This window comes from Sinocyclocheilus rhinocerous, unplaced genomic scaffold (assembly GCF_001515625.1).
Source record: "Sinocyclocheilus rhinocerous isolate Xijiao unplaced genomic scaffold, SAMN03320098_v1.1 scaffold171, whole genome shotgun sequence".
NCBI classification, from domain to species: Eukaryota; Metazoa; Chordata; class Actinopteri; order Cypriniformes; family Cyprinidae; genus Sinocyclocheilus; species Sinocyclocheilus rhinocerous.
This window is the reverse complement of record NW_015642206.1, coordinates 646779-672834: the sequence shown is the minus strand read 5'-3', so window position 1 is coordinate 672834 and position 26056 is coordinate 646779. Positions and strand designations below refer to the sequence as shown.

The 26056-nt window shown below is 36.9% G+C and overlaps 1 protein-coding gene across 2 annotated transcripts in view; it reads right to left on the bottom strand.

Moving 5' to 3' along the window:
- The window catches only part of LOC107755736 (A disintegrin and metalloproteinase with thrombospondin motifs 3-like), a 107459-nt gene that overhangs the window by 3069 nt on the left and 78334 nt on the right, over positions 1–26056 (bottom strand). The window contains exons 16-21 of one of the 2 annotated variants that reach the window (XR_001641734.1): positions 17718–17798; positions 13753–13916; positions 8029–8185; positions 7278–7410; positions 3224–3431; positions 2010–2127 (exon numbers count right to left, since the gene is read on the bottom strand). Coding sequence is in view for 1 of the 2 variants with exons in the window: in XM_016572623.1 (XP_016428109.1) it covers positions 2010–2127; positions 3224–3431; positions 7278–7410; positions 8029–8185; positions 13753–13916; positions 18260–18343 (864 nt within the window). In the remaining variant the exon portion in view is untranslated. Of the gene's footprint in view, positions 1–2009; positions 2128–3223; positions 3432–7277; positions 7411–8028; positions 8186–13752; positions 13917–17717; positions 17799–18259; positions 18344–26056 lie in introns of both variants that reach the window. The other variant, XM_016572623.1, reaches the window with a different exon arrangement.

Below are 26056 nucleotides of genomic sequence, written 5' to 3'. Positions count from 1 at the left end.
TGACGTCGCATCTCTAAGTTGCTGGGTCCAAATGCTCATTCAGAGCTTAAAAGCAAACAACAAATGGTGCTGATATACATTCACAGTGTGCTGTACTACTACTGAAAAATCATGATTCTAACCTTTATCTCCATACCAAAATCTCAGTTGGCCAGACAGTGAGTCATCTTTTCTAAATCATTAAATTACTAGTGTCCAGGACCAGAGCCCGGAGACTATCCATCTGCAAAGCGTAAGTAAGTCTATGGGCAAGACTTCTGGTTCATTAGCTGTTATAGGGAAATAACGAGAAAGAATAACAACGTTAAAGTAAACGGTAAAACGGTTTGAACTACAAACCAGTGTGTTCATAATTATGATAATACATTAAAATAATATGGTAAGACACACCAATTTTCAATATCAAGCAGCAAAACAAACTGTTTTGTACAGCTGGAAGCGGATGAGACCGGAAGCTAGACCCATAGAATATATATATGGTTATCCCGTTATTACGGGAAGAAAAAGGTGGATAGTTGTTTTTAAAAAAAATTTTTTTTTAACTATGCTATGAATGAATAGTGCTCATAAACAGCTGTTGAGAATGTATTGTCAACTGGAAAGGAGTAGAGGCTTGGAAATATGCTCAACTCATAAAATGGTGCTTTTGAAAGCTTTTTGAAACTTAAAAAGTCTTCATTTATTGTATTCTTCATTTGTGTTCAACATAATAAACTCATTCAGTCATACAGGTTTGGAACAACATAGTGAGTAAATGATGACAGAATTTCATTTTTGGGTGAACTCTCCATAATTAGTGATAAATCAGTGGAGTAATCTCCAAAACTGTAGATTACATTGTGACACTTATGTCTGGCTGACCTGGATTTGTGTAATTTCCTGTTCCCCTCAGTTTTACCTTATTGTTCCTCTCTCCTCTCTTCCACAAAAAAATACAGAGGTCATGAGGTCTTTCAATTAATATAAGTCATGAAAAGAGCCATTCAGGTTGAATTTGGATTACCGACTATTTGTCATCAGGTGAACCACCAACTGTTTTTTCTTTTACAGCTGAAAAGAAACAAAATGCCTCCAGCTTCCTAAGGTGACCTGCTTTATACTGTACACAGCTGAAAAGCTAAGCAGTGTGCCGCAAGAGTGCCATTTGTAAAGGGTAGGTGATGTGTTAACCTTCCACCGAGATGGATGTCATCCAGGTGCGGCTCAAGCCATTAAAGAGAAACTAGGGGAAGCGTCATGCAAGCAGACATAAAGAAAGTGCTATTCATGGTGATGTCTGCTGAGATTTATTTTGGATTTCTCACTCTTATCACTGGACTTGTGACGCACTGTGTTCTAACAAATAATGCTGACCAGCTGAGCGTTAGCAGTAAAAGATTGGAAGAAAATTCTCGAGAGCAGCGGTAAAGTCAGGCTTTCATGTTCGTAAAGAAACTGTGATTTTTCTGTGCTGTAGGCACCGGAGTAAAACATGTTGCATTAAATGCAAAGATAAATACAATTTCTAGCTCATGAGGTTTGAAAAAGCAAAAGTCTGGCTTTGGGAAGAAATGTTGAAAAAGAGTATATTATTCATGAATAAGAAACGCTGCCAAAACCTCATGTTAATTTCAAGCTTGTAGGCATTATGCGACCTAATTAATAGCTTTCTCATATGTAATGTGTGTCTAAATAAAAGCTCTCAGCAGACACCTAAGACTGGGTAAACAAGCTTCTCCAGAGAGAAGGTGAGAAGTTCACAGACCACAAAAGCATTCTGGGAAATTAACTGTGATTAAGAGCACCATGAATAATTTCATCAATGCAGATGAATTTGTGCATTGTGCAATATTTTCCATTCTCTTTCAACAGGCTTGCTTTTGTTCAATGAACGACATGAACAGTTCAGCCGTTCAAGACACCATAAAATTGCCTGATGAGGAAAGATTTTTGTCCCTGTGCTGCTTTCTGCCCAAACCAATTCCCTGCTTTGTGTTTCAGGATTTGCAATGGTGTCCATGTTGTCTTACCATGGCAGGGTCCTGGCCTACAGGGCCTGTGCGACTCGGGCTTCTCGCCGGTGCATTGATCTCCAATACGACATGTGACCAGACGTCGCGCCACACCTTCTCCACAGGACACTGAGCACTGAGAGATAAGTAAGAAGGTTAGGGGAACCACACTACAGATAGATACATATGTATTTAAAACATCTCTTACTGTGTCCTAATCACACCGCAATTTGTTTGTCCACACTGAACACAAAACTGCTGCACAAGAGGACACAATCACAGTCTAACAGAAGATATTTGACATTTAATGTATCGTTAAACTTTAGACCAATGAGATTTCAAAATGGACGGGGCTCTACAAGTGACACTTCCAAAACAGAGAGATCAATGTGTTGTTGTGTGTTGCGGTCATGGCTTGTTAGGAGAAACTTGGCTCTTTTTTTTGGTTAATTAAATGCATTTGTAAATGCATGCTTTTTGGAATTTTCAGCTGGAACACACACTATTTATACAACAAAATGTCATAAATGAATAGTGCATGAATATGCAAATTGTTATGCATCTAATGTCCAGTTTACAGTAGGAGTTTATGGTCAGCCTGATCAATGACTTGACAACAATGTGCATAGATAGAGCATGGTGTTAAATCCATTTGCTTGGGGTCAAAATCAATACCTCATAAGCTTGCTCACTAGAGGATTGCACTTACCAACTGCATACTAGCTTGAGCTCATCAAAAGACTTCTTGGCAATAAAACACTCAAAGCCTGGATTGTAGCTTCAAATTCTGACACAGTTGGGTAATGAGGTCACTGTCATTAAACAATCCCTCCGGTTGAATTTTAAAATCACTATTGACATAAAATCAACTGAAATGTCAGACCTCACATGGACATTATCAGTGCAGGAGAATGGTTCTGATTTTAAGGTAAAAAGTACGAACTGAAAGTAAATTAGTGCTAATTTGTTTTTCCCCAGGCGTTTCTCGATTGAAAAAAACAATCGCTCTGATGTGCTAAACACATTCTTCAAATGAGATTTTGTAATCTCACAATAATTTCAAGCCCAATTACACTTAAAACTGCTTGCAGATCTTTTTTTTTTTTTCTGCTGAGCTTTGCAAAATACAATTGAACCAATACTCTCACTCTCCCAAAATGCTACTCTCAAAATGTTTGACAACTTTTGTATTCATAGAAACAAAACATCATGTGATCTTAAGAAAAATATACCTCTGACCAGGCCCCGGTTCTCCATTGGGCTGGGCAGGGCACTCTGTTACATGGCCTCCTGATCTCAGGCTTTTCCCCACTGCAGTACTTGCTATGGATAGAGCGGTTTGTGCCTTCATGAAGGAACTGGACACAGCGCACGGTGCGGATTTGGTATCCCAAGCTTCCACAGGTTTTAGTGCAGTGCTCCCACTCCTCTGTGATCCATCTGTCAGAAGACAAATGAAATGTGGTTCAATATGCTTTTTAAGTTGTGATGTATCAAATACTGTTTCTATGTCTAAACCTCTACTTAGTTTCAAATGAGAATCTCATCAGCTATCTCAACAGATGTTTATCAGCACTATTCATTTATAGCACACCTTAAAAGGGATAGTTCACCCAAAAATGAAAATTCTGTCATCATTTACTCATCCTCAAGTTGTTTCAAACCTGAGTTTCGATAAAAAACGAAAGAAAAAAATATGGCCACTGTCAACAGAGACAGTGATAATCATCTTAATTCTATTTTTTAGAAACCAAAATTATAAATCATGAATTTGTGAAGAAATACATAAAAGACAAATGCTGACAATGTTCAAAATTTGAATCATTCTAACTGAAAAATTTCTCAACAGTTTTCAATTATCCTTATCTGTCTGATTAGTGTTATCATTTGCAGGTCTACCCCCTTATTTCAGGACTATAAAACTGCACACATTTCCTGCTTAAACAGCAGGAGCTCCCATTCATTATTCCTTGTCTCAAGACAGACCAGCTGCTGACAAATCTGTGTCAGATAAAATAAAGTAGATGGACTATTTAGCACCCAGAATGTGATCAGAGAATGTAAATGCTCAGCCTGATGAACTTAAAGTGGGACGCAGCTGTAGCTCCTTCATAAACCTCAAGACCAATCATACAGTCATTAAGAATATATCTACAGCAGAACACATGACACCTGGTCAATGCCGACAATGTATTAAAGACGGCTTAGCATCGGACAACTACCTCACAACGTTTAAAGGGATAATTCACACAAAAATGGCAACTCTGGTATCATTAACTGACCCTCATGTACTGTAGTTCTAAACCTCAATGACTTGCTTTCTTTTGTGGAACATAAAAGATGACATTTTGAGAAATGTCTCAGTAGGTCAATAGAAGTCAACGGGCACCAAAACATACCACTGACTTCTATTGTAGGGATAAAAAACCCACAGAGACCAACATTATTTTTTTCATTTTTGGATGAACTAACCCTTTAAATCAGTTTTTTTGGTTAATGATCGATGCCATATTATCAGTGAATGACTACTGTAGGCCCACCAGAGGTTACATCAGTGAAGAGAGTAAAAACTACTGACTATAATCGACCTGCCACCCCCTCCACAGCACGCTTGTGGAAATGAGGAGATAGCTCAGCGGCTGAACCAGCCTGTGTAACAGAGAGCACTACCGAAGGTCATTTGTGCCTTGTTTGTGACTTTCTAACTAATCCACGTGGTGCATCAGTGGAGGCATCATTGACCTGTGTGAACTGACATAATTAAAGAGTGCAGCATGTACTACTGCTCTTATGTATTACACCTTGAACATACACTGACATCTGCATAGATGAAGTAGTTGTGTTGAAAGGTTAACAACCTTCGTTACATTTATTGTAAAAATTTATTTTTAATGGCTTAGTGCAAAACGCTGCTCTTCTAGCTATCTCCTACCATCGTAATGTGCATACTCCAAAGTGCTTTTCGTGTTCATGTGATTTTAATCATGTTATCAGCATCATTCTTGATTGCAATGATGTGCTTAATACAATAAACAGCCACATAACATGGTTAGGAAGTCCACATGTTACAAGCAGGTTAATGCTTTTTTTCAAGTAAATACATATGTCAAGGAAGTCAACAGATCATCCTTTAAAGGATGTGATTAGACGCTAAAGGATGCGAGGCACTTACGTACCCCTGGAAGTGTCTCATTTGCAGGATTAATGTACCATACTGGAGTGTTCAAATGGATTTAGGGTGCTTTTCGGTTGCATGCCGAATACTGTAGCTCAAACAGAAGTGTAATTGATAAGATGAAGTTGAGACTGTTCAGCCAAAAATGAAAGTTCTGTCATCATGTCCTCACCTTCATGTCCTTTGACACCTTTATGACATTCTTTCTGTCACTGTGCACAAAATGAGTTTTTTATAATAGGATGTCCATACTGCTCTTTTCCAAATAATAAAAGAAAGCTGACCACAAATGTCAAGCAACGTGGAGCTTGAGCCACTGTTCCCCATCCATACAGGTTTGAAACAGCATGAGGGTGAGCAAACTATGTGGGATTTTTTTATTTTTATGAGTGAACTATGCTTTTCAATAAACATGAGTATCAATAATTATTGGTTGTCTAGTCTATGGATGGGAAGGCTGAGATTTTCTGCCTGTTGAAGACATCGCTGGGCAGAATGCAGATGTTCTCCCAAGCTTGTTCATAAAACAAGCCACCAAAACTGCAACAGAGTGAGAAGAACGTAGACTATGATATGAAGAGATATATTCCTGACTCCTTGCATGTTTATTAAATATGCAAGTTAATTTAATTAACACTTTTTGCATTAAGAAATGGGTGTTTTAGTTCACACATTTTGCCATGTTTAATTATTTCCCACATATTTTACAGCAAAAAAGCTTTTTAAAAAGGAAGCAAAGGAGGCAGGGGAAACTAAAATGGCCACCACCTGCAGAGACAGCTTCAAGAGTGAAGAAGATAAAAGAGAAAATTAGGACAAGCAAATGCAAAGGGAATGGGAAAAGCAGGAAGAACTGCAGGCACAATCTCATCCTCCGCAGATGTGAAGGAGGAGGAGCCCTGGTGACTGATGGGTACACGGAGGAAATATCAGAATCGAAATAGGAAAGTGTCACATCAGCTGAGTCAGCCCCCCCCAAAAAAAGCAAAGTGATGCCCATGAGTTTTTCAGACATACAGGAAAACATTGCACACATGAAACCATTGCTCAAAGAATTGGGATGGATGGCAAATCTCAGTGTAATATAAATGGATATAAATCAAACAGTACAACATTACTTTACAGTTCAGGTGTAATTCTGTTGGAAGGTTGAACAGAAGGAAAAATGTAATTTCCATTTACAAACAATTAGGTCACATATAAACATTTTTCATGTGTTATGATTATTAAAGATCTGGATCTGTTGTGAAGACGTATAAGCCTATGAATAGCAGAAAGTGCAGAGCATAAAAAAACATCTGCTTTTGTTGCTGCCTTCAAATACGCACTGATATATTCTCAAAACTGATATTTAAATCAAGTGAGCCTATGGCAGATGCAGCTATGGCTGATAAAAGCTGAATAACTGCTTGAGAGAGTACTAAAAACTTGAATGTTTATTTTTTCTTTGAGCACTTCAAACAAGAGTACTCAAAAATTGTCAAAGCTAATAGGTGGAGAGGCAGTGGGATTGTGATGCTGTGATGTACAATACACGCCATTTACATCCTACTGTGCATATTTAAATGAAAAAGATGTTCATGGTGCGGAGATGATGTGCGCTCAGTGACTTGTGTAAGTTGACACAGAAGCATCTTAATAATTCTTATATACATTCCTTGTGTTAGTCATAAAAGCAGGCTATGGACACACGTCGGATAAAAACAGAATAAAAGCAGCTACAGCTATATTTCTGGTTTTCTTTCGAAAAATCATCCAAGGCTACACATTCAGTAGAAACTAAAGGCTGAGGCAAACTATTCCCAGCTATTAAAAACATACATGCACAATCACACTCTGAGATTTCTTCATAGCCTCTGACAAGAGAAATGAATGAAACAAGACCTCCCAATGGTATTAAGCAATCAAAACCCAGCTCTGAGCTCTCCGAGCTAGACTGGGGAAGCATGAGTGCTTATACATTATTTAGTGATGTTTAGATTGAGTTACATGTGATGAAATAAGAAATCATGTACTGTACTGTACCATGACAAGCCACTCCAGCTTTCATTTCAGCGGAAAAGACTACAGTTATTGTGAGAAGTATTAAAATCAGTTTCATTTCGACTTACTGTGGTTGCGTACAGTCCTGTAAGTTACACATTCTTCGAATAGGTTTGGGTTTCTTGTTGACGTCACAGTAGCCTCTGTGCACCATTTTGTTGTCACCTTTTTTACGACACCCATATTTGGTGTACTGGAATCCTAAAGATTAAATAAAATGAAAGAGCAAAAAGAAACATGATGTGTATTGTTACCAGTCATCAACAATCTGGGCTGCGAGACTGAAATCCCTCATTCATCTCAAAAGACTCAATAGACCCTGATGTTGTTTCTCGGGTGTGACGATTATTAGTTAAGTAGAAATGAATAAGCTAATGAGTAAAAATCATTTATAATGAACTGAATATAAATTTACAAAATTATTATGTATAACATTAATTTGAATAATTGGATACAATTGAGAAGGTCGAGACATTTTATATGATTAAAACTAGATACTTTGTAAATTACTAGGTTAATTTAATGTTAGATAATAGTTGAACATATCTAACACCTTTTTCACAATGCATACATACAGTATACTCACATAGGACAGTTTATACTAACTCAACTGCTCGATTGATTGTATCGTTGAAAAATGTAAACTATATCATCACCCAGCTCTAATCTGCTAAGTGCAGCTTTAAGGCAAGACATTAAGATAATATAAATCTTAACATCATGATTTTCTGAAAAGCTGCTTTGAAAAATTCTATACAAATAAATGGATATATTTGAGTTACCAAGAAGATCTGAAAGATCAAAGAAAGTGAACGTTACCTCCAGCGCAAGGCCTTGAACACTGGGACCAGCTCTTCAGTGCCCACTCATATGTGTCCTCCTGAATGACATTATTGTTGTTAAGGGGCACTGAATCTTCGTGGATGATGTATCTGTACATTAGCGTGGACCTTGTCTCGTTGTCTTTAGGTAAAATCTAATGGAGATGAAAAAGAGGAAAAAAGTATCAGAAATAGCACAGTGACATTTACAGGCTTTTGGTTGTGCACACAGCGATTTAGCATTTGTTCATGCATATGTAAGAGATTTATGTGTTGCCCTCTGTGTGAGAGGACTCAGATGAGGATCTGTTTAATTACATTTGAAAATGAAACAAGCATGACAAGCTTTACTCCACAAGCTTGTGGAGTTGTTTCAATTTTGCATTAATTTTACTTCTTGTAACTTCTAATTTCATGCGTACTTCAGATACTCATATTCTAATAGTGATTCTTATTTTCTTAATATGTCTCCAACCTGATATAAAATCAATATGCAAGTTAGAGATTAGCATTCAGAAGCCGGCCCACACAATTTTAAACTTATTCAAAGTAATTTTAGCATTTTTTGATGGTGAGAAAAAGGTGGTGAATCCATTCAAATTCTCAAATTTTTGCATTAATTTTACCTAAATTTGAGGTAACTAGTAGTAACTGATGAAAAGGATATGATTAAACATATCAGACATCAGTGTATTTTGTGTACTGAATACATTCCCATTTGTCATTGTAAATTGAAACAGAATTCATATGAATTACACACTGATCAGAAACTAATTTGTGTGTGTAAAGGTTACATCATTACTAAAAACACTGGCCTGTATAAATCCACTGATAATGTCCAAGTGGAAGACAATCAACATTGTTTTTGCTCTGTGTAGGTTGTTAATTTCTCTGCAAGCAAGGCTTAAAACACATCTAAAGATCTCCACATATCTTCTAAATTGGCTGATGTCAGTGTTTGTGAATTCACCTCAAGGGGAAAGGAAGGACATCAAAGAGAAAAATCACAGCATTCAAATCAAATCATTTTTAGCAGAACCAAATACTTCATTCAAACAATGACATTTGGTGGTAGAAATATCAAGGTTTGGGGCATTGCAGCCTGAGAACCCAGATGGCTTGTGGTCATTAAAGAATTGATGAATTATGGACTGTAATACAGTTTACAGGAAAATGTCAATGTGTCTTTCCATGAGCTTATAAACGCTTTATATAAAGTAGGTAGGTAAAGTAGGAAACATTCAAGTGGAATTGCATAGTGGAAGTATAAGAACTTTTGTGCTTTGACAAGTCAAAGCATTCAAGTTAATCTAGCTGAATTGTGTGACTGAGTTGTGACATGACCTGAAATGAGTTCATGCGAGACAGCTAAATTATAAGATTGGCCTGAAGCAAGACTGTACAGAGAAACTGTAACTTACTATTCGTAAATCCTAAAAAGTTAAGTGCATAAAAACGTTTGTTTGATTATTTATGGAAAATCATTAACATATTTCTGTGTGGCTGTACAAAAATTACTACCAACCAAATATTATTGTCTTTTTTTTTTTTTAGATTAAACCTTCAAAAGTTGATGCCAACAGTGTGTATCACATTCAAAACAGTGGACATCACATCACCATTTAAAGTTTTTCACAGACTTAAGACCTCTACAAAAGATGCCATGATTAAGCCTGATTAAGCACGATTAAGAAAACTCTTTTCTCTGACCACTCCTCACATCAAGCAAATGATAAAATAGAAAAGTGTATTTAATATCTCAGCTGTTTCTCCTAGAGAGAATTGTGATTTAATGGAGAAATTCTGCATAAGTCATCAGGCCTATTCACATCATCGTCTTAGTGTATGCTATCTATATTATATATGTATTATATTTTATCACATTATATTGTTAGTGTATGCAACAATTATTTTTACTCATTTTGTTGAGTTTTTTTTTTTTGTCTTTCAGAATTGACATTTATTAGTTACATTTACTGTACGCATTTGGCTTTTATCCAAAGTTTTATCAGTTTAAGCATTCCCTGGCAATTGAACCCATGACCTTTTTGTTACTTGCACCATGCTGTACTGTCTCAGCTACAAGAATAATGACAGATTGCATGATATTAATTCAGTGAAGCACTGGGTAAAAGCCAAGCGTCACGTATGTAGGCTGTATGATTTACATCTAATCTACACACCTAAGCAAACCTATGTGGTAATATTGGAAAATAAGGAAAGTATGATCATATCAGGAAGAAAATCACTAAATATTTATGATGCATATCCTATAGACAATGTCGTACAAACATATCTCTGTTGCACTCTCATGAACACACTGTATTATCAACTGTTGCGCTCCTCTTGATATCTCAAAAGACAGGCCTCACATTGCAGAGTTGCAACCCAAAATTTCAAAATGCAACCCAAAAATCAATGACAATGTGATCCAAGTTATCTAGGACTGGCAGATTTGTCCTATGACGTAAGGAATCTATTACAGTCCCTGAAATTAGTCTCAAACCCCAACAAATGAAATTGTGACAAGAGGACATCAGGTTTTAGTAAGAAAACATCTGTCAGGAATTCAAATGTAATGCAAATGTTCAATCTAATCCTCATTACCCATTGCAACAGCTTAGACAAAGGTCATATCATATAATAAACTATCACTAAAGATAACTTCAGAAGGCTCACAAACTCACAACACCTCTACCAACAGCAAAACATGAATATTCATAACCCGAGCATTCCCATGTATGCAGTTATGCAAATTGGAGAAAAGTCACTTAAACCCTTCGGGCCCTATTTTAACTATCTAAGCGCATGGTCTAAAGCGCATGGCGCAGGTGCACTCAGGACGTGTCCGAATCCACTTTTGCTAGTAAAGCGCTCTTTAAATAAAGAAAAAATATTGCGCCAGACTTTAGACCAGGTTTGAGTTGGTCTATGGCGCAGTCTATTTTCAGTTCCTCAAAATAGCAACGCGCCAACAATGCGCCTGAACACACCTCTTTTTTTAGACCATGGGCACACAAATGGGCGCAAATGCATTTGCTATTTAAACAACGCAGCGCAGGACGGGAAAATGAGAACTGCGTCGGGCTGAAACTAGCAAAAACATTTGCGCCGCGCCTTGCGCTGGGTGTATGATAGGGCCCTTCTTTCCAGTCATCTCCAGTGTAAATGCGATTCAACTACAATGAAATAATTCATACTGATACAATCATGTATTCCCTCTTTTCACAAATCTGTCATTCATATGCAAAGTGCCAATGAACGAACAACTCCATTTCCCAAAGGCTGTATGTTATTTATAAGTGCTATTTTTTGCATGACCTGCCTCATTTGTTTTTGTCTTATCACATCCCACTGCATCAATATTTTTCTCTTTGTGTTACTAAGTAAAATTAGATGTTCTTATTCTCTCTTCTAAACTGTTCATCACACCACAATACCTCACACCTCCACTCATCTCTATCTAGCAAGCACTCTCACTCGTAGCTTCTTTTCAACGCATGACTGAAAAACCCATTCAAAACCCAATGTTGCTTTCCTAGTAACCTTCCACATTCACACTGGGCTCTGATCTCCAGGCTGAAGAATGAGTTTAGAGAGACAAAAAGCTTAAGCTTTGACACATTTAAAGATGGGTGATGTTCACTTAAAATTCCTTTAACTCAAGGACCTTCAGTTCACACACACCACAGCTTCAATAGATGTCAGATAAAACCAAGCCAAGCCTTTAACAGTAGAAGAGGAAATATATTGCATTACATAATGCGTGAAGTCACGGACGCGCATCGCAGAGCTAATGCAAGATGAGCATTTGTGGTTAGAAAGTACTGTATATAATTCTTTTTTCCTAGAAAATGACAGATTGTTACACTAGATAAGACCCTTATTCCTCGGCTGAGATTGTGTAGAGCCCTTTGAAACTGCACTGAAACTGCAATTTGGACCTTCAACCCATTGGTTCCCATTGAAGTCCACTATATGGAGAAAAATCCTAGAATGTTTTCCTCCAAAAACCTTAATTTCTTTTCGACTGAGGAAAGAAAGACATAAACTTCTTGGATGACATGGGGGGGGGGATAAAAATTATCAGGAATTTTTTATTCTGGAAGTGAACTAATCCTTTAAAGGGTCAATCACAATAGTTGCAAACATTCAGTGAGCGTTGATTATTTCCAGTGCCAAATGTAGATGTGCCCAGTTTAACTTTATGCAAATTAGCACATTCAGAATTAGTTTGATTCATGTATTCATATTCACTGATCTTGATATGATTTTTAGCAGCAAGAAAATCTGATTGTGATCAGATTTTCTAAGGTTGTGCATGACCACCAATGATTTCAGGGCTACCAGCAGCATAAATGCCAACTAGCACCCAATAAGATTTATAAACACCTTCTACAGAACTCCAAGCTGCAAATGTCAGCTTTACACTTCTGTCAGAAATGCCCATGAGGAAAAAGAAGTGTGCTGCTTTGAGTCTGGATTTTCTGATGAACACGAAAAAAATCGACTGACATCAGCTGTGACTTTGGTCAGGACAGTATATGGTGAAGCATGATGAGCAACACCATATACTGTGTGTGGGGAGGTGTTAGGCTCTCTGCAAGTATCACACACACTCATCCAAGACTGCGCTTACTCTACCTCACACTCTGCAGTGTTGTATTTTTTTTATTTTTTTTTTGTCTTTATTCTATTTTTATCATGGCAAGTCATGATTAGCAAGCCTTGCATTTTCATTAACATACTTATTCAAATTATGGACTGTGTTCGGCATAATCCATAATTATTCCATTATTCCTTCTTACCAATTAAAGAATGAAGACAGAACGTTTTAATGCCAGAAAGGGAAGGAAAAGCGTGTCACCTCTTTGTCTTTGAACATCTGTGAATGGCATTTATTCTTTGCACACGTGCAACTACAGAAAATTAAATTACACAATGGTTGCTATGGCCAACCAAACAATTCCCATCCCATTGAGTTCTGAACTCAATTAAGGAAATGAGAGGGAATATATATGTTGCCGTGCAACTGGCCTTTGACAAAGGGGTAAATCGGCACTTAATTTGAATCATGATACACCCTCTTAGAAGCATGAATAAAGAAAGTGAATGGAGGGAACATAAGGAGGAAACAAAATTGGCACAAAGTTTCGCTCTATTCCTCATATAAAGACATAAAGATGTGTTGGAAAAGGAAATGGCTCCAAAATTCATGCCTTTAAAAAGTTCACACATATTCTGGCCAATAAGGACACATATTTTCATGGCTCATAATAAAAGCGTGTTATTTAAAATTGAATTGTTAAAAATTTACTTGTCTAAATAAAAAATGAACTAAAAACTCTAAAACCTACAATCAATCTTTTTAAATGCTACAAATTAATTTTAGGCATCACAACATTATAATGTACAGTATTAAAATTAATATTAATTTTGTGATTTGCTAAAGATGACCTTTTAACTGTTATTGAATTATTAGTGTTATTAAATATTAACTTTAAGTAAACATCAGATGATGACAAAGATATTTCAAATGTTAAAATAGGGAAAGTGAGATTCAAAATTTAATATCCAGTATCAGTCTACTCGACATAAAAATAAATAAAAATACAAATATTGGCCAATAACCAATATGGTACCTATCAAGCTTGCTAATAATTGAATATATCACACTATTACATATCTTATTTTAAGCCTAAAATGAGAACGTTTTATTTACCAGAACAACAACTGCATCATGTAGAGGACCATCAGTGTGAAGAGTCTCGACATCGTCCTCAATGAGGTAGTCCCACTCCACTCCCATCTCGATGAAGCGCCGAGATCTCGCATCTTCTCCTTTGCCATTGAGAATGTAATGCCCAGTTGCCTGGTTCTTGATAGCTGCAATCAGTGATTAATTACAGCTCTACAACAGTTCAGGGATAATAAGTTAACAAAATGATCTGGATCACTCTGTTCAATTAAGCCATTGTATCAGCCATTGAATAAGATGATTAACTATCAAAACAATTAGTTTTTTTTTTTATGTGACGTTTCAATGTCTAAAAGCTTTATTGCATTTTTCAGAAACATGATGCTAATATTAAATGCTGTTGAACTATATGGCAAGGCTATGAGGATGTGACACACTGACATAATGACATAAGTACATGGCTCAGAGCATGAGAGCGATTAGGTTGTGATTCGCTTGAATGTCAATGGTGATTACAAGGAAAGCTGTGCACACGTCAAGCCAATCACCATTGCTACAAGTCATCAAATGTCACTTGTAATATGAAAAATTAGATTACGTTCCAGAACAATAAATATGGAGTACTTTGTCTGTAATGTTAAAATAATAATGAACAAAATATGAGGCAGGACTGTGCAAAAGGTTTGATGCAATGAAATCAAAGTTGACCTTTGATTTCCTACTGTACATGCTTAGCATGAGTAGTTTGTTTTAATTTTTGTCAGCATATCCACAAAATCTTAACCTTAAAAATTATAATTCACCCAGGAATGAAAATTTCTTCTTGTATGCTATATTACAAACCATATCAGAGTGTTGCATTAAAATTTAAGTTGTTATTTACTAAATATCTTTAAAATCTGACTTGAAATTTGTGATCACCATTCAGTTTGAAAACTCTTGCTATTCCACTTGTGATCTTTAAAAGAAAAGAATGCCCCATTTGTTTTTTAAACATGAACATGATTATTTTTGTGTGAATTATTTACTAAATAAAAATGGCTAATTTTTCCTGCCCATTTGATGACTGACAAATAGACGGAACTGGTTAGAATGCGCTAAAGGTCTTAATCATAAAATTAATCATAGCAAGCATGATGGGAATTCACATGTAACAGCAAGCATGATGGGAATTCACATGTAACATACATTACCTAAATCATTCAATTACCATGCAAATAAATCCTTTTTATCTTAATAATAAATCTAAAATGTCTACCAAATCTAATGGAGACATATATACTGTATATATACACTGTACATAAAGTACATATAAACTTCTAAACTATAGCATTTTGACCTACAAAGGAATCTAATTATTGCAAGTTAAGTTGTGTGACGTGACATGTGGCCAAGTATGGTTACCCATACTAGGAATTAGTGCTCTGCATTTATCCCATCCTAAGTGCACACACACAGCAGTGAACACACACACACCGTGAACACACACCTGAAGCAGTGGGCAGCCATTTATGCTGCGGCGCCCGGGGAGCAGTTGGGGGTTCGGTGCCTTGCTCAAGGGCACCTCAGTCGTGGTATTGAAGGTGGAAGAGAGTGCTGTACATTCACTCCCCCCACCTACAATTCCTGCCGGACCTGAGACTCGAACTCGCAACCTTTGGGTTACGAGTCCGACTCTCTAACCATTAGGCCACGACTTCCCCAAGAGCATTCCCTTACCGGGAATCGAACCCGGGCTGCGGCGGTGAGAGCGCCTATTAATAAGCTATTAAGCACCCCCAAAGGAAAGTATTATTGAAACAGAATTACCTTTGGAAGACCTCTTGGAAGGTTAACTGGGACAGTGAAGTGAGGCATTGAACATCTTATCTAACTAATTATAATAAGGTTAGGTTTAATTAAAAGTTCAACTACTGAGGAGTATTATTCATATTCAAATCCTACATTTATGGAGAAGCAATTATAAGAAGGGTAATATTGTTGAAATAAAAGCAACTTGTTCAGTTATGTGCATTACAAAGTGATAATTGCTGCCTGTGTGGACTTTTCAAAATGAATAGAATAAAGAAAATGGGCCAATCAATGTATTTGTCTCTTCGGCTTTTAACTCTGCATACAGTTAAAAGAGACACTGTAAAGCACAAGACAATATTTTCTTACTGTTACAGATCAGAGAGAAAAAAAGAAACCTTGATTAAGAAAGGACCTCAAAGAAAGCAAGCGATTTTAGAAAAATTAAAGGGGTCATCGGATGCGAAATGCACATTTACATGTTGTTTGAACATAAATGTGTGTTGGCAGTGTGTGTACACAACCACCCTATAATTATAAAAATCCACCCAGTGTTTTTTTATAATCTCCTAAAATCATTCCCCCTTTCTCAAATCAAGCCGTTCTCAGATTCCTGCCAGTGTGACGTCACACATACCCAGGCCCCTCCCACGATTGTTGATTGACTGTGGCGTCAGTCTTTAATTTTATCACAGCTCCGCCCTGAGTGAGCTGTCATCAGTCTGCCATTGTTTCAACGCCGGAGCAGATGTAGACAAGAATGTCTCCTAAGCGACTGAACTGTTTTGTTGTTGGATGTAATAATGAACATAGCAGTTATCATTTACTCCCGACATCTGAGCCACTGAAGACGCAGTGGATTACGTTTGTTTTTGAAGGGAATGTGCCCCCGATCTACCTAAATGCGTCTATGTTCACGCGAATCATTCGTGATCGAGCTTCGCCTACAGAAGAAGTGAGTATAAGGTTTTTTTTTATGAATCTTTGCAAATCGCCTTTCCTAATAACGTGCTAGTTAGCAAGTTCCGCAGCTAAATGCGGCTAAAGTTTACAGTCTCTCAGAGAACTGCATGTCACCCCACAGAAGAGATGGACGGGGTCAGCAGAGCTCATTAGCATTTAAAGCAGCATACAACAAAAAGGCTTGCTCTGAAAAGAGCTGTTTTTGGCAAGGTAAAAAGGGTGTTGTTTTACACTACCATTAAGAAATTTTAACCAAAGTATGGTATAGACTTTTCATTAAGAACCTAAAGAATCATATCAACTTGTGGAAAATAGGCATCCAATGACCCCTTCAAGAACTAGCACTGAAAGTATTTTTTTTCGCATTCTGCAATGGAACTGTCTCCAGTATTGATATCACATAAAGCTCAGAAATGCAACAGAGTAATGCTCACAATTTGATGGCAAATGGAGCTGTACCGTCACAATGTGAATTAGCCGGCCAACCGAGAGAGCTAATTCCCCATGAGTTGTCTCAGGATTTCTAATGGGTTTCTAGAATAGCGCTTTTGATTTATGAGTTTAATAAAGCCTGTGGTTAACATCACTTTAATAAACTTTCCTTTACATTAACACTTATGCTATGGCAGACACATTTATCCAAAGCAACTTAAATTCCATTTAAGCACACATTTTATCAGTTCTTGCTTTTTCTGGAAATCAAACCCATAGCTTCGGCATTTCTAGTGGCATTCTCTACTGTTTGAGCTACAGAGATGTTCAGGTTTTGTTTAACCACATTAACATTAATTAACTCATCAAAGCACACTCTGAGTAGTTGTAGTACAACATTTTAGCAACTTCTGCATTAAAACCACAAATTGGTTTTAAAATTCAAGTTTGAGCTACTTGTGGAACAAAATGTGAAACATGATTTTACTCTTTAAAAAAAAAAACTATTCTAAAACCCACTGTAAATTCCGTAATAAACCTTATGGCTTGAAAACGCCCATTCTGCCACAGACAAATTGTGGGGCACAGTGATTGTCTCTAAAATCAGTGAGACTAATTCTGTCTAATGCACTTCCAGGCAAATACACAAGCTCTTTTATGTGAATACATTGGTGAGATGGACATGTATTGGGGTGATATGGAACCATTATGCACAGTTACCCGGAATAAGCACAGAATACATAAACATGCATTTGATCTTCTTGCTGTTAAGCTTGAGAAACATACGGACAGATATCACTTACCAAGAATTTGAGGAGAAGCCTCATGTTCTTGTATGATCACATGTCTAGCCCCAGGAGGAATGAGAAACATCTTTAGGTAACCTTTGCAATGGCGAAAAAGGGCAAAGGGAGAGATGGCAGAAGCAATTAGTTAGCTAAGATGTTCTACTACGGTTTGATCTTTGCAGAGATGGGCATCACTAGAAGGCATTTCTACAGTAGTACATTTCTAAAGCTTTCAGATTTGAACAGTCAGACTATTGCAACTGTCCATCAAGCAGGGTCATGACAAGCCTATGAGACAAGCATCAAAACATGACAAAAGGTTCCTCATCCATTCATTTCATACATTCACACCCATGTGAATAGATGACATATCCTTCAGAAGCTCAAATAACAATGTCAGATGAAAATGAAGATCGTGAACGATTGTTATGTAAGGCTAATTAAGAAGAATGCTGAATGGCAGGGCCTTGAGTCATTTTGCAACACAAGAACATTAAAACACTAATGTTGCCTTCTCTACCAATGCCCATTCCTCTGCAAAGCATGATACCACTCACCCATCACATTTCTAGAATCCTCTGTTTCATTCAGATACACATTGCGAGCTCCTTTCGGCAGCAAGGAGGCTCCTCTTGTCTTCCCTTTAGGATAAGAAGGGTTTGTTATGTCATTTTGCCCTGCACTCTTTGTCATTGACATGTTAAATGCCTCTACACCAAAGCTAGGCTTTGAACCAGCCTCTAGCAGCATGGCGCCTGTCTGAGACACGGGTGTATGTAAAAAAGTGGCCACTAGTCTAATTGTTGCAATGGTGGATCAAGTCACTTAAGGCAACGTCTGCTGGGAGGTTTTATCATCGATTAATGTGGGCAGGAAGACATTGACAGAGAAAGATGGGGCTGCTGGGTAATGCTAATAGAGTTCAGATGACGTTAGAGTGCATGCCAAACGGAGCAGGAATAAAATAGGGTTGAGGAAGGAGAAAGGGAGATTAAAGAAGATGGACAGAAATAATGGTTGGTGTGTGATGATGGTGGGGGAGGGATGTGGTACAGTATGTGTGTGAGGGAATGAAAGAGAGAGCATATTTATATACTAATCCTATTAGATTTACTCAGGCTTCATGTTATTTGTTTCTTTAGATTATATACAATTCATACTATATTTTATAATATTTGGAAATGAGAAATATGGACATCTTTGATTAAGACCCTTATTTAAAGGAAGTGTTGACCCAAAATGAAAATCATTTACGGTTGTTCCAAACCTTTATGGAACAAAAAAGGAGACATTTTGAAAAATGTTGGCGTCCAAACAACATCGAACTCCACTCACTTTCATTGTATGGACAGAAACACTGAGACATTTTCCAAAACATCTTCGTTGTGTTCAACAGAAGAAAAACATGCATACAGGTTTGGAATGACACATGAGGGCGAGTAAGTGATTGAAATAATTGGATTAACTATCCTTTAATGTAATAACAGTCTTTAACTGGCACATGGCACCACAAAGCAATTTTAGGTCAAATATTTAGGGAAGATTCTAAGTTAAATCTACATCAAGCTTATCGGTGGCATACTGTCTATCAGTAGAGAAAATAATTTTAATCTGTCCCTTATTTTGTAGAAAACAAAGGAAAAACACTTTTACACTAATGTACTTACAATGGAAGCCTATAGTGTACAGCAAAGCAAACTTATGATTAAAATCTGTGGTACAGTATATATATACTAGAGCTGCTTAACTTTTCTGGGTTAAAAAAGTTGGTAAACCCAAGTTTAAACAGTCAAATTTTAGTCGAATATCTTCACAAGAATATAAGCAAAGGATGGAACTGTCTACAAAATGCTGTTTATGGAACAAACGTCACGCAGGAATTTCATTGATAATGCTAAATCAAAGGTTTCTGCCACAAAAACACGAATTAAACAGATCAATTTTACTGAATAATTCAAGTGCTTCAAGAAAAGTATGACCTTCACATTTCTGCTTCTTAAATATTCAATACATTTACCCCATGGGTATCCATTAAGTGCATTAATGCAATGGGTTTTTCTTTGGGTTTCATAAACAAAGCCAGGGAATCAAAGTTATTTTCTGTGGTAATCAACAGTATTCATCCGATGCGGTCAATAGTGCTTAATTTATATCAAGTGCTGAATATTGCTTTAAATCTACAAGCTACAGTTAATGCAAAACACAGCAATACTACAGGAAGGACAAGTGTAGGATTAGACAATACAAGATACTTGCAGGTTGTGTTTTCCAACATTTCTTTTTGGGATCTCTTGCTTAACTTTTTTCCTGTTAAAGAAGTGATCAATTGACAATAAAACAAGGTAGAGTTAGATAGAGAAAGGTCAAAATGCTGATTAAGTTCATGCAATGAGTTGAATGTAGTACAATATAAGAAATGTCATTAAAATCTGTGATAGCATCATAAATTGTGTACAATCACCAATTATGACACATATTGTATAACAAAATCAGGATTTAAACATTAAGCAAATTTAAGCAAATTCTGCTTAAAGCCAGAATGAAACATTCATTCATTGTCACAAGTAAATATAACACATGTGACACCATCATAATTAACTGCACATTCTGCATTCATAACACACATGAAGGCACATGTGAAAGCCTCAAATAGAGCCAGGAATTCTGACAGTCCTATATAATAATGTACATCTCAATTATGCCACATGCCATGTCTTTCAGAGGCAAGACACATTTTTTAGACACATTTGTCCTGCCATGTGTGCGAGGGCTGTGTTTTTTTTAATGCATTAGCATCAGTGTACGTTATCGTCACTGTATAGGCCTGTATGCCACACTGTTAATAAACCGCAGGTCAAATGAAGACAAACTGAGGATCTGTTGTGATTGTCATTAACAGTAAAATTAGTCACTAAAGTCATTAAACACTGTGCCAGAGCCACATGGCTAATGCTTGTTTCTGAAGAAGATTTATACTCAGAACGTGCTTTGCATATTTATGCTAAAATTGACGTAACTTTAAGTAATCCTATAAGGACTTATGTCATTTTGGGTACAGAGCAGGCACAGCTCTGAAGTACTGTATGAAGTATAGTCCCTCACATTGCATTCAAATGAGCTAATGTACATGCAGGCTTGACAGGCCTTCCAGGGCCATAATAAAGATGTCAGGCCCTTGCCCTTTGTTCATTCAGGTTCCTCTCTAATCACAAGTTTAATACACCATGAAGTTAAACAAATAGGATTAACAGAGGAAAATTATGTATTTTAATACTATCTCCATTTGGTTCTATTCTTACATATGTGCTATTAAATCAACTAAATCATCAGCTAATTGAAAAAGAAATAAATGTGGACAAAATAGCAGAAGGATTATTGGGATATTAAAAAAAAACAATCTAACAATAAAAGCCACCAATGGCCCAAAAATCTTATTTTGAGTAGGTGTTACATATCCACATGAGCGTTGCTTTGAGACAAGGCATCTTTTATCAACATACATGCAGGTTGGTAGAAGAAGCAAGAGCATATTATGATATGCAGTGTGACAATATTGCGACAGGCTTTGTACAGAGTCACAGTTTCGTGCAGGTGTAAAGAACTAGCTTCAGTAGTATCATATTTGTGCTTCAGGGTTGTGCAGTGGAGCCATTAAGAATTTTTTTTTTTTCATGTTTTTGTAAAAAAGACTCTTAAGCTCACAAAGTCTGCATTTATTTGATCAAAAACTTAAAATAACTATCTTCTATTTGAATACAGTATATTGTAAAATACAGTTTATTCCTGTGATGGCAAAGCTGAATCTTCAGTGTCACATGATCCTTCAGAAATCATTCTAATATAACGTTTATTATTATTATTATCAATTTTTTAAACAGTTGTGCTGTGTAATATTATTGTGGAAACCATGATCATTTTTTCTAAGGATTCTTTGATCTATAGAAAGTTCAAAGAACAGCATTAATTTGGAATATAAATCTTTTGTAATGTTATAAATGTCTTTACTGTCACTTTTGATCAATGTAATCAATTTGTATGCATTAATAAATAAATAAATAAAATAGTGCAGATCTGGATGGGCCTTTAACCAGAAGTGCTTTAAAACAAACTAAAAAGCAAAATTTTTTAAAATATTAATCGATTCCATTTATATTTATTAAGTAACAAAAATGGCATGCTTAATTTATAAAATCTGTTATTCTTTTTACAATATTTACATTAATAAGTAGGATAGACTCAACACAAAGTGAGGATTGAAGAGCAAGTGTGCCTGCAAGTTTCATTAGGCCATCTGAAAATAAGATCAAATTATGATTCTTCAGACCCTTGCTGGGATGGAAATTTTGAGGCTGGAACTCTTGGTTCTTTAATTGAATACCTGTTACCAGCCACAGTGACAGTATGCCAAAACATCCTAAAATTATAATCCTGTAATTAAAATTGTCTTTAAAAATGCCACAGCATGCACAGTGGGGGAATCTATTTATAAATTAATTCTAGTGCAAGCCTCAAGCTCACACTAAGGCTGCACAACTGGCAAATATCATTAAAAAGTAAAGTGATGGTTGCGTAAGGAAACCAATTAGATGACTACCATGTTTTCATCCCTGACTGCTGTTGGCTCAATAATAATAACACACCTCCCTCTAAAACTTGATGGCTTTTCTGTAATGGGCTGCTCTGCATTGTCTGTAGCAAAAACATCTATTGTGATTCCCCGGGTACAAAATGTCCTGGTTTTTAATATGTTGTTCACTTTATATTGAATTCACTGCCAATGGTACTTGGCTCTATGTCGCTGTCACATAGTGTCAATGATAGAGATTGGCCGATCTGCTATAAGAAATCTTATCTTATCTGCTATGAGAAATACAAATGAACGACTTTCTCTAGATGTAGGCAAAACCTCCAATTTGTCTGATAAAGACTGAATGTAGACTGAGTGAGTGTAATAAGACATTTGAATGTGGTAATTTACTGTACGTATAGCAAAGAGGATGGAAAGTACAGATGCCCCTTACATGTAAATGTGTTTGTCAAATAAATCTCTAAAAACTGCAATTGCATTCTGTGGTGTTAGAGTAGGAGTGTCATAGTAAAAATGAAAGATATCAATACATACCATCTTGGACACAGTTTAAAACTCTAAAATGAACTTTAAAACAAAAGAGGTTCTCTGTGAGTATGCAAAGTAAATAATTAAAAGCAATTTTCTCACTTCTTGTCGAATACTAAAATAATAATAATGCTTATTAATAAATCACACATGCATAAAACTATTAAAGCAGGGCTGCCAACTTTTGAGTACAACTTGGAGTGAGAATTCCCACAGCACGTTGGGTGGGGGGTTATCTGGGGTTGTTTGACATATACTGTATATATGTCAGACTTTGACTCGACTTTCATCACATAAAAGTCGACTTTAGGGTCCTATTATGCTTTTTCACTTTTTCAACTTTAGTTAGCCTGTAATGTTGCTGTTTGAGCTTTCCCAAGGCAGACGAACTTAGAGTGGTTACAATCATCCAGGTTTAAATCGCGCTCAGATTGATTTGATATTGACTTACACTGAAAATACGTAATAATGTAAAATATGTGAAAAATAATGTGTTTTTCAAACAACCTAGTATGAGAGCCTGTTCTAGTACACCCCCAAAACAAAATCAAGACTTTGTAAAAGAGCATAATAGGACCTCTTTAAAAAAATCAGAAGTCGTTCAACCCCTAATATATATATTATATATATATTTTTTTATTTTTTTTATTTTTTGTCTGACAGATCTGGACATGCTTAGTAGTTAATGTCATAGGGAGAGTAGGGTAAGATGAGCCAGTGGGTAAGTTGATCCACCCCTTGTATCTTGCCAACTGTACACTTTTACTGTCATGTGACCATATATTTTGGAACCACTCATAATTTCTGCCAGACTGTGAAAAGAAGACACAGCAGTGGAAGTTTTTGGCTTGTCAAAGTAAAATTTTTAGCATAACAGATGTATTGGCTGTTACATCAAAGTACATTTATCTAGGTCTAAGAAATATGATGCATATAGGTGATTTAGCAACATATAATACCATGCAAATCAATCTATGCCACGAAGAATTAAGGCAGTTCTGAAGGCAAAAGGGGGTCCAACCCGGTACTAGCAAGGTGTACCTAAAAAAGTGGCCAGTGAGTGTATACTGTATATATATATATATCAGGGCTGTACAGTGCGACATATATGCTACGAAAAAACTGGTCTGTGCGACGGCGCTTCAGCGGCGGTGGTTTTCCCGTGTCGAGTGGGTTGCACACAGCAGGCTGCACTACCCCTGTGTGTGTTGCAGACGGCCATCTCCCCTGTTGCGCTTCAGCACACTAAAAGAGCAATTTCCATTCTAAAAGAGCTTCACGGGTGGAACGTCTTTTTAAAGATGTGTCTTTTTAAAGATGTCTTACCATCCGTGTGTTTCTGGGTACGGTTGTTACCTGGCGCCGGGTGATGGTCACGATCGCTGCCTCTCGTGTCTGGGCATGAAGCACGCTGAGGTGGCTTTCGTGGATGACTCATGCTCCCATTGCGGGGGTATGACCATCTCGGAGTTGCGGACCAGACTCCGTTACCTGCAAGGGGGCGGAGTGCCCGTGCCACTGCCTAGATCTGGGGTTCCCTCTGGCGGCAGCCGGGGGCGCCCTTTTTCTGGCAGTGGGCGGACTGGTCTCACGGTCACGGTGAGGAATTCCCCTCCTACAAGGAAGGGGATGCCCGAACCAGCCGGCACTTCGAAGCCAGCGGAGCCCTCGAGAGAGCAGGCTGGATCCTCCCGGGGGATACCACCTGTTTCTTCCGAGGCTCCCCCCGACGATCGGATGTCGATTGCAGCATCGGAGGGTGAGCCAGAGCTTTCTGGAGAGGAAGATTCGGCTGCGCTGCTCTCCTCCGGGACCGTATAATGTGTAAGAGGTGTTATGTTTCTGCACTCTTCCATTTTTAGCAAATTATGAAAACTTTGTCTAAAACAATTTTTGTGATGGTTTGTATTTTGTGTGCTCTGTATGGAACATCGGTGCCTGTTTAAGTGATGAACTCCATTACTTGTGTTTGTTTTCAGACATGATAACAGACGTTTTATACTTGTGCTACAACTTTTTGGCCTGTGCTACAAAACTTTCAACCTCTGTAGCACCAGTGCTATGTGAAAAAAAGGTTAACGTACAGCCCTGATATATACATATTATTTGTAGTTTATTTAATAGGGACAGTGTATAAGTGCACCAAATCCTTCTCTGATAAGAACCAGAAGATGCTTTTCATCACATTATATCAGATATATCTTTCCACCTGTAGTCCCTAATGGCCGGCTCGACATTGCAGAAAAGCTACCATGCCAAGAATCTTTCGACTAAAATGTTTATTAGTTTCAGTGACATTTATTCCTTCATTCTAATACTTTTTTTAAATTTAATTTTACTCAACAAACTCTCTGTTTAGGGACGATTACAACTAGTGATCAGCCGTAAAACAGTGATTCTGTCCAAATTCCCTTTAAAATCTTAAATGATTCCCTTTGAGCTAAATTGACCTGTTTCCCTTACACTTTGGTGTTCAACATATTGTTTCAGAAATGCAAACAATTAAAGGGGTCCTATTATGCTTTTTCACTTTTTCAACTTTTTGCTCTTTCACTTTTTAGTTAGCCTGTAATGTTGCTGTTTGAGCATAAAAAAGATCTGCAAAGTTACAAAGTTCAAAGTCCACTTCAAAAGGAGATATTTTATTTAACAGAAATCACTTTTCAAAAACTACAATGAATGACTCGTTTGGACTACAATGCATATTTTCCGGGATTTGTGATATCACAAATATCGACGAATGGGATGAAACCTGGTTGAGCTGCACTAGAGAAGGCAACGAGTGTTATCACTATGTCAGAGACACGCTAGCTTTCCCAAGGCAGACAAACTTAAAGTGCTTACAATCATCCAGGTTTAATCGCGCTCAAATTGATTTGATATTGACGCAATACTTACATTTCATGCCAGACTGGGGAGAGAGGTATTGTAATAATGTAAAATATGTGAAAAATAATGTGTTTTTCAAACAACCTAGTATGAGAGCCTGTTCTAGTACACCCCCAAAACAAAATCAAGACTTTGTAAAAGAGCATAATAGGACCCCTTTAAAGATTGAAATTTAAACTTAATTTGGTTCGTTTTATGTTGTTTAAGTTAGCTTTAAGAAAATAATTATGACTGTTTGAAAAAGGAAATTTTATTATTAAATTTTATTTTTTAAAAGAGGTAAATTATCTTAAAATTTCACATGGGTTTGAATCAGATTCAACGAGATGGTCAGTTTACACCCAGATGG